Below are 10,471 nucleotides of genomic sequence, written 5' to 3' on the forward strand. Positions count from 1 at the left end.
CCAACAATATCTTCTTTTTGATGTTTGACAATATATTTAAGTTATGCTAGCTGATTAGTCTAACTTCCTACATCTCATGTCAAAGTATAAATGAAGATTTCCTAATTTAAACTTTTCATTCTCCCCTTTGATATACATAAAACGACTCTCTAAATTTCATGCCAAAACCTGAGCGAAGGTTCCTTACCTTCCATTCTCCCTTTTATGTAATTTGTCTAAAGCTTAACCTACACTTGTCACTTCAACAAGGTAGATACCTCCCCCTTGTTATAATCTTCTCTTTTCAGTTTCTTTTCTTAATTTGGAAATCTCTTTCCCCTTAAGGAAATACATTAGTTTATTATGGGTTCCTAGTTTTTTTTTTTTTTTTTTTTGACTATTCAAGTTAATTGTCATAAATTAGTTTATGAGATCAAACCTTGAATCTATATAAAATATAATGGGACCTCAAATTGACTATATTAAGTTGCAAGTATCAGTGAAAATATCTACATAAAATTAACCCTATGTTAATGATCGTGTCATCTTATATGAATGTGAGATGATAAATAATGCTTAAAATTGTATTGTTATTGTGTCTAGTCGTCTAGTCACAATTAGCATCAAGATTATACATCTAGCGTGCATGTTATGTTTATACTATGAGATAGGAGTAAATGTTTCAATATGAGATAGGAGTCGGCCGCGCGCGTGAGGGAAAGAGCGAAGAGGTTAGGGTTTATTTATGTAGCGTTACTGACGGAATTAAATTTCCGTCAATAACCTTTAATTGTACCGACAGAATAATGAATTATTTCGTTGATAAAATCCTTAATTTTCCGACGAAATTTTTTCTTCCGTCGGTACCAAAAGGGTTTACCGACGGAATGAATAATTCCGTCGGTACAATTAAAGGTTACCGACGGAATTAAAACTCCGTCGGTAATCCTGCTTTCTTTTGTAGTATATAAACATGATAACATTTAGAAAAGTGTGTAAATAAGCTTATTGACGAATAGTCGTTACACATGACTAAGAATCAAAACTCATTTAGTACCTATCAATGTCTATTGTCTCTCGTACAAAGTGTGTGGAAGTGATCATTAGACTTAAGATTGTCACAAACATATCATTTGTAGATTAGCATACTTCTAACACTTATACATTGAATTCTTGAATGAGTTACCTGTACATTAGGTATGTTGGGTTGTATAAGGTTTATCAACTATTTTAATTAAACTTTATTGGACAAAAATCAAAAAGGATGTTCCTTTTTATCGGAATTGTCAATGGGCACCCCTTTCTTCATTTATTATGAAAATAATATCCCATCTTAGCTCATTTTTATTTTCAAAAATATCATTATTCGACGTTGTTGTAGGAGTTATGATTCATAGGTTCTGCAACATTGGCACTTCATCTTTGGTGATTATTATGTTATAGCAATTATAAATTGTTTATATAACATAGACGGTTCATATCTAGTCAATACAATCAATATTATATTATAGAAGATACGAATCAAACTATTACAAATGTACAATTCATCTCTAGTCAACACTAATCAATATTATATTATAACAATTTTAAGATCATTGAGATCATAGCTATTATGTAATTGTAATAGATATATAATCGTAATTACTATAATTATATAGTTGTAACAATTACTAGATCATAACTGTTACACAGTTATACCAATTGTATAATTCATCTAAAAGCTATCACAACTATACGGTTGTAACTATGCGGTAGCTATGATCTCATGGTTGCTACAATAACACCAAAAAGAGTATTTTTAGAAATAAAATAGGAGTGTACTTGACTATTCCAATTAAAAGGAGTGTTCTTTGATTTTACCCAACTTTATTATATGAAATTACTCTATTATAAATCTTGATAGTTTCAAATAATTAAATGATTGTAATAAAAAGATTTTAATAGTGCTACTTATCACAATCCACCCAAGTTGCCCACTCTCCGCTGCAAATCTCCGTCACAGCAAGTTGCCCTTCCTCGCCCACATCACTACCGTGTAACCATTAAGTTAAAAAAACAAAAAGTACAATGGGCATATGTATGTATTTGTAAAGAATTTTTTGCATTGAGTTAAAAAAAAAAAGTACAATGGGCATATGTATGTATTTGTAAAGAATTTTTTTTCTAAATGAGACTTGTAATCAAAGGATATTGGATTTCTGAACTATTCACACGAGCGCTTCCTGATTTATATTGATAGCCGATGGAAAATTTCTGTAGAACGCAATTGGTCGTCTCAGGTTTAACGTTATCTGACTTGATTAATCAATTGATTGAGATTCAATCAATGTGCGATATCAAATGTGTTGATCCTTTGACTTGCCAAGTCCATATATCTGCTCTGGTCAGGTATGTGTGGTAGATCCATAGGAAATTTCATTAAATATGCCTTGCAAATTCCCCCAAAGTGACCATCTACTAACGATGGAAAGTCTGCTATAGACACATGTGACTATGATGGTAAGTTGAGTAACTTCGCAACTCACTCGCCAATGAATTAACTACTCCTGCCAATCCAAGATGCTCAAATTAACTTTTGCTCGAGTCCAAAATGATGAGCCCTCGATTCCTCCGCATATCCAAAACACTATGTGTTGTATGGAATTGTTGAAATCTGAGCCGTATTAGGTTTTGATACTCTGCATCAATATGAAGCAATCCCGACACTACCATTCGATGCCTACAAAGGAAGTGCTCCTCCCTTTTATTTTAGCAGCTTGTTAAACCTGCTAATATTCCATGTGACTATCTTCATGGCCTAGCGGCAATTGGTGCCGCCCTTGGTGTGAAGAATTTTGAAATTCCCTACTGTTTTCCCCTTTCTTGGTTGCCCCTTTCGCTGTTGCATGCCAAGCAGTGGGCCAGTTATTGAAACTATTGTGTCTTCCCTCTGAAGTACTGCCTCCTCCTATGTTGGCAATTGGTTCTTGGCATTTGCCCTATCACGAGTGTCACCTAATTGTGCTTGATTGTGCCCTGGTTTGTATCCGAATTGTATTCAGACTCTCTGCTTATTTGGGAGGAAAGAAATAAAAATTAGGGGAAATACATTATTACGTCCCTATTGTTTCTGAGTTTTCCCACTTATGTTCCTAATATATTTTCATTCCCATTGATATCCCTCATAAATCGTTTTCGTTCTCACTTATGTCCCTGCCGTTAGCTGGTCCGTGAATATGAGACGGAATCGGCACGTGATCTGCACGTGCTTGTAAAAATCCCCTAAAAATCCCGATTCCTCGTTCATTTGATGCAAACCCTAACGCTCCTGTCCAAATCTATTCTTCCCCTTCGTTAAACCCTAGCTCTCCTCTCCAAATCGATTCTTCCCCTTCGTTAAACCCTAGCTTTCCTCTCCAAATCGATTCTTCCCCTTCGCTCCAATTCCGCTAGCGATCGGTCGACGAATCGAAGGAGACAACCTCGTTTGGCCTCTGTCTGTAAGTGTTGATGAAAATTTTTCCCAGATCAATTTTGTTGCTTTAATTGACGCTTTTGGCGAACATTTATCATTATGTTGTTTAATTTTTACTTGTTAGAATTAAAAATTCCTTTACTTTAATCAGTACATGTATGTTTTCTCAAAATTTTTCAAGAGATCTACTCCATTCTGATGTACTTTTTTTGTATGGAAGATAACACTCATTGAACTTTCGCGAGTATATTTACAGTTGAATCATTTCTTAAGAAAAAAATATATATTTATAGTTTCTCAAAAATTTTGAGTTTATATTAATCCCCATCACATTATGTTAATGATCTCTAATGTTGAATAATTAACTTTTATATCGATTGAAACAGGTTGGCAATGCCGCTTGAGTTTAGTAGTAAAATGGTGAGTAGTTTGATTTAATTTCAGTTTAAAAGTAGAATTTTGTAATCTATGTTATATAGTTATGATTAATGTTTCAATGGTTATAGCGAAAGACACATGTTTTTTTGTTGGACGAAATCCTGGTGTTTATAACAGTTGGGAAGAAGCTCATTTACAAGTTAATAGATATAGCGGTGCTTCCCACAAATCGTATCAAACCAAGGAGGAAGCGGTGAGAGCTTTTAATGCTTATAGAGAGAAACAACATGCTTCCTTCACCCCTAGAAGCCAAAATAGTTCGAGCTCAAGTTCGGGATCAACTTTAGCTGCCACTTCAAGTTCTAGTCAAAAATTGAAGCAAAGCGAAGAACTGGCCAAGTTAATAGATGCTCAGTTACATTTAGCTAATGAGTATCATAATAATGCATTAAAGATTGCTGAGATTTATGAAGATATGAAGAAGAAATTAGATTCTCTTCATGTTGATGATTAGTAGACTTATTTTAGTTGGATGAATGTAATGAATTGAAAGTATTAGTTTTTTTTCTCTGCTATGCAATTGTTCTTTGAATTGAATGGATCAACTTTAAAGTACTAGTAGATTTATTTGAAGTTTTTTTGTTGGATGATAGAATTTGTTTACAACATTGAAATGACTATTCCTAATTTTAAAGTATTTGGTTGGGATGAGTGGATTCTGATTTTTTTTTATATGTCATTGAATGAATCAACACTCATCTGTTCGATATTGAATAAAGACTTTTCATGCGAAGAATTAGTTGTTAATGAGGGATATGGTTCAACCCACAAACATAAAATGTCAGCTCTCTTTTTTCTTACATTGGGAAAAAATGCAGCAACAATACACATCCATGTTAGCAATAAAAATTGAAAAAAAGCTTCTGCAGTTGCATTAGTCTCCTCTGCTTCTCAGGATAATTCCAGTCGACATATTGCTTCACATAACTCCGGATGTATTTCTCGTAGATGTAGGCTGCTCCATTGAATGCAGGGAACACTAACCAGAAGCCAAACACCAGCTTCATGTATGGCCAAAGAGGGAACCTACAATAGGTTCGATATCTCCATTATCCGAATATAAAGCACTCAACCACAATTGGGAACCACTAGATCAATTTCTTACCACTGCAATACTCTCTAGAATGAGAGCTCAAACAGGGTGATCAGTGAATAGAGAACCCAGTAAGTCAGCCATTGCTGGTCATCGACAGGAGAAGGGCTCTCGATCGCTCGCGTTGATGCATATCTGAGCCATTGTGTGTCTTTGTAAATCTTGTAAAAGAAAACTAACAAAGTCACAAGAAACTCACTGCTACTTACAAGGGGTAAATCAGCAACACTGCTGGGCTGATATAAACACATAGATCAAAAGGACAGTTTCAGGTAATTGAATGGCAAAAACCAATCTTAATTTGTAGAGATAAAAGTAGGATTAGATGTTGCTGACCCAATCAAAGCATTAGCATGCTTTGCCATTGTCATAAGAACAGTTGGATGCATACATCAAAACAAGTATCTTACACCAAAATAAAAATACAAAATGAAATCCAAATCCAGTCACATATGGCAATCCAATACCATAGTTATCCAATAGTAGCCACATGTGTGAAGAGAAAGACATTATGTTATGCTAGAAATTCACATGTCCAATCAATAAGACCAAATGCATGCTAAACCAAGTGTCAGGTATTCATCAAAGCTTGTGAAGTTGATCTTGTACTCTCTCTTGGTACTGGAATATCCCTTGCATTTCCTTGGACTGGAGTTGAATGACTCTGCTTTCTTTGATTATGTATGCATTCTCTTAGTTTGGAAACTGTGACAAAGTTTTTCCCTCCTTTCACGATTACAGGATTATTCATTAGCTGCAAAACGAAATTATATACATTGGATTTAAATCAATGACAGTGTATGCAGGTTATGCTAGAAATTGACTAACTATATAAATTACTTACATTTATGGTGACCGACGTGCCTTGTGCTCCAGTTTGCATACCACCATGTGATGCTGGCCTTCTTACCTATATTCCAATAAATGAAATTTATAATCATAGTAGAAATGAGATTTCAATCCTCCATGCAGTTGATTAGACAACAAAAATGAAAACCAATCTTATAAACCTGAGAAAGAATCTTAAGACAGATTCTCAAAAATATTTACACCATTCAATATGTCGCAAAAAGTAATCTTAAAAATGTCACAACAAAGCAATCTTTATATATATGGAAAATTGAAAACTTAGTTACCCAAAGCTTTTTTCCTTTGTGGTTTAGAAGTCGTTGTCGCGCTTGATTGACTTTGTTGTGTTGGAGGCTCATTCACACTCTCCCTTATTTCTTTGCACATCCTTTTGTTATGGCCATCTCGTCCACATTTCCTGCACTTAGTATTTCTTTTAGCTCCACGCAGATGTGTTCCACTAGGCACTTCATCTCTTTCCCTCCTTCTCAATTTAGCAGGTCTGTCCACTTTCTTTGTGTACATCGGAGGTAGTGGAGGTGACAATTCACATTTCGGCCATAGATCAGGACCAGTAATGGGCAAAATAGCATTCTCATAGCATCTCTTGTATGCCTCAACCGTATAATAAGGACTCACATATTGTAGTGGATCTTGATGCTTACACCAAAGAGCACACACCGCATGTGGGCAAGGGATGCCAATCAAGTCCCACTTTCTACAGCTACAAGAGTTTGTACTGAAGTTGACAGTGTGCTGACCAGATGGTCCGTGGATCTGAAAGTGCATAGAATCAGCTTGTAGTGGGCTATGTTGTGCTGCCTCAATGTAGATCTTTGCCAAAACATTTATAATTTTAGGACAAATGCCCTTGTCCCATTTCTCAGCCTTGTCTCTATTAAGCTGAAAGCGTACCATCAACAAACTCCTTATATTTTCAAACATCGGAATTATAGGCTTCTCTCGAGCATCCAATATGAGGCTATTGAAACATTCACACATGTTATTCAAAAGTACGTCACACTTAGCAGCAATGGTGAAATGTGACTTAGACCAATGCTCTACTGGTTTCTTGGACAACCAATCATAAGCCTTCTCATCCATCCGTTTCATCTTATCCATCCTTTGTCGAAAATCAGCAACTGTTGTTGCTTTTGCAGCCATCTAAAGTGCATTTTTAATAGATGTACCTTTGAAACCATCTCTTTTCATGTTAGAGTGTAAATGTCTAATAAAAAACGATTCTCCGCATAAGGAAATAGACTTTCAAATGCTGGAATTAGACCTTTTTGTTTGTTTGACATGAAAGTCCAACCATCTCCATCGCCAAAGCCTATGTCTGAGTCCAATATTTGTAAGAACCACATCCAAGTATCCTTTGTCTCTCTTTCCACCATCGCATAACTAATAGGGAAGATATTATTGTTAGGATCTAGCCCAACTGCTGTTAACAATTGCCCCCCATAAGAAGTCTTTAGAAAACATCCATCAACACCTATTAAAGATCTACATGCTTTCTTAAAACCTTCTTTGCAAGCAGAAAAATAGATATATAAGCGATGAAATCTCGGGCTATCGTCATCCTGAGTCAATTTTAAGATCACTGTGGCACTTGGATCAACACTTTTCAACTCAAGGCAATAATTTCTAATCTTACTAAATTGTTGGGCAATGGTTCCCTGCACTAGCTCAAGAGCTTTCCTCTTAGCCAAATAAGCTTTCTTCCTTGAAATGCTTAATTTCAAGATGGAGTAAACCTGGTCTTTGAATGGTATGACCCCCAACTTCGAGTTCACTTTATACTTTTTGACAAAAGTTTTTCCCAACCAACTGTAACTCGCGGTTCTATTACCGACATCCCAAAAACAACCATTGTGTTCCGACTTAAAAGTCTTTATCTGCCAACAACTATCATGACCCATTGGTGACACATGAATCACTCAATCACATCCTTCATTTCTGCACCGACCCCTAAGCCTCTTCTTATCGACTTTAACGAATCGAACAACTTTACCTCGTCTAATGCAGTGACTTTCGATAGCAAATTTAGCCTCATCTCTTGAGCTAAAAATCATTCCAACCTTCAACTCCGGATTCTTTGCATCCTTAATTGGGTCAAACAAGGGAAATTTCTAGGATTTATGATCATCACTATCAGAATCCAAATTACTATCTAATTCATCACTGTCAACACAATTATCATCACCTTCTTCATCCTGCATTTGAGCTAAAACATCATTAGGAATACCTCCATGTTCAACAATCATTGTATCATAATTCATTCCAAATCATGATCAACATGAGTATCAAAAATCCTATCATCTTATTTACAATCATAATCACTATCATAAAAATCGTCATCTTCCTCATAATCGACATCCCCATCTGATCCACTTGCTTCTTCATCTGTACCTGTTTCACCATTGCTATCATTCTCATCATCAGACTCATATGCTATATAAATCTCCACTTCATGATTAGCTAGGATGTTATCTTTAATTGTTACTAAATCTGCATCAATTTCTAGATATCTACCGTTGCTTGAATTAGACCTCATTTTGTGCCAAAACTTAACCCTTTCCGGCTCTTTGAAGCCTAATTCTTCACAATATCCATACAAATGGAGCATTCTGATTTTACTGCTGTCTACCCAGTCATAATACTCAATATTTCCTCCAATATATTCTTTGAATGTACTCGTGCCCTTCATTGCTCCATTATAGTACATTTTCAAACTTACAAATAAATCTTCTCCAACATTACCTATAAATAAATACAAAAATGTAGTCCAGCAAACTATTAAACAACAAATATATAATTTTTTAATAAAAAATAAGTAATACCATAGCCCGGAGTGCAATTAAAGAAGCATTTACTTCGTCTAGCCATCAGAAGTCAATGCCAGTATCTTTTCTTCACGTTACACTATAAGAAATAATAAAACTAGTATTAAATTATACCACTAGGCTTTACTAATACTAAGTAAAAAACATAACTAATGCAGTATTTTAGACTGTCTTCCATAAAGAAAATAGAACTATAAGCATTATACTAAATTTTCTTGTATATGAGTATATTACATGTTTATATTTCTAAATGATTAAAGCATAAAGCATACAATTCTCTACCATTAATTAAATCTTCTTAAAACTTTAGAGAAATAATAAGTATATACTTCTTAAAAAATGATTGAACTATAAATATGGTGAACACGATCGTGAGAAGTGTGGCAAACGAGAGAAGCCTATAATGTTCACCACAGATTAAAATAACTAAATTTATCAAACAAGATGCTTCTCTCAAAGATATTATAGCCTATAATATATACTCACGAACACACTAGAAGTCTGGTGAACACAATCATGAGAAGGCTAATGATAAATGTTCGTCAAAAGAGTCAATTAAAACAACGAAATTGATCTGGGAAAAATTTTCATCAACACTTACAGACAGAGGCCAAACGAGGTTGTCTCCTTCGATTCGTCGACCGACCGCTAGAGGAATTGGAGCGAAGGGGAAGAATCGATTTGGAGAGGAAAGCTAGGGTTTAACGAAGGGGAAGAATCGATTTGGAGAGGAAAGCTAGGGTTTAACGAAGGGGCGGAATATATTTGGAGAGGAGCGTTAGGGTTTGCGTCGAATGAACGAGGAATCGGGATTTAGGAGATTTTTACAAGCACGTGCAGATCACGTGCCGATTCCGTCTCATATTCACGGACCAGCTAACGGCAGGGACATAAGTGAGAACGAAAACGATTTATGAGGGATATAAATAGGAATGAAAATATATTAGGGACATAAGTGGAAAAACTCAGAAACAATAGGGACGTAATAATGTATTTCTCCTACAAATTATAAAAAGATTTTTATGGTGAAAAACTTTCCCTTGTACACTTAGTAAAAAAAGATGAATTATTTTTCTTATTTTATTTACTAGATGGGCAGACGAAATTATGAATCCATCCACGTTTCAATTTTTGACCCTTTTTTATCCGTCCAAATTGAGTAAAAAGCAATTCCTTCCCTCTCCCAACTCGTTGGCTCGTTGCAAAATCAATTTTCTTCAACCCAACTCGTAAGACACGGAACTAGATCTCTCACACAGATACACAGCAACACTGTGGTCAGCGGCCACTTGCGAGGAGGCGACCTCGCACGTCCGGCAGCCACGCACATGTGAGGCAGTAAATTTTTCCTTCATTTTTTTTTTCTTTCCTTTCCCTCGTATTTTTGTCCTTTCTCTTTCCTTTCTCTTACCCTGATAATTTTTTGCCACCATCAATCCTTCCCCTTCCCCTTCCCCTTCCCCTTCCCCTTTCCATCTTTTGGGCAAACAAGGCCTTAGTCTCCCTAGATACCTATGACCTTGGTTGCATATCTTTATCAGGTACTATTACTGAATTGATTAAAATTTCTGTAGCCGAATAACTTTGCGGTGTCAGTAGTTCAATAACTGCTACCTCACCTCCGTTGGAGCATCCATGGGGTCCTTGTGAGGTGAAGATGTCTAGCTTTGGAAGTTGCAATAAATTACATGATTTGTTGTGACAAAGATATATTTCCCTGGAAAAAGATTTTATAATTTACTAAGACAAAGATATTTACCTCAATAAAATATTACCATGAACTTAAAACGACACTAAATTTTACAATCTGCA

At 35.5% G+C, this 10,471-nt stretch overlaps 2 protein-coding genes and 1 pseudogene across 2 annotated transcripts; 1 reads left to right on the forward strand and 2 right to left on the reverse strand.

Moving 5' to 3' along the window:
• Window positions 1-3,929: 3,929 nt before the first annotated feature.
• LOC121986912 (ribonuclease H-like) lies at window positions 3,930-4,325 on the forward strand. The gene has a single exon (XM_042540839.1). It carries the CDS (start codon window positions 3,930-3,932, stop codon window positions 4,323-4,325), a length of 396 nt encoding a protein of 131 aa, XP_042396773.1.
• Window positions 4,326-4,707: 382 nt separating this feature from the next.
• LOC121986913 lies at window positions 4,708-5,353 on the reverse strand (annotated as a pseudogene).
• A 739-nt stretch (window positions 5,354-6,092) lies between these two features.
• On the reverse strand, window positions 6,093-6,977 carry LOC121986915. The gene has a single exon (XM_042540840.1). It carries the CDS (start codon window positions 6,975-6,977, stop codon window positions 6,093-6,095), a length of 885 nt encoding a protein of 294 aa, XP_042396774.1.
• Between the last annotated feature and the right edge of the window lie 3,494 nt (window positions 6,978-10,471).

The sequence above is a fragment of the Zingiber officinale genome, chromosome 5B (assembly GCF_018446385.1).
Source record: "Zingiber officinale cultivar Zhangliang chromosome 5B, Zo_v1.1, whole genome shotgun sequence".
Classification (NCBI taxonomy): Eukaryota; Viridiplantae; Streptophyta; class Magnoliopsida; order Zingiberales; family Zingiberaceae; genus Zingiber; species Zingiber officinale.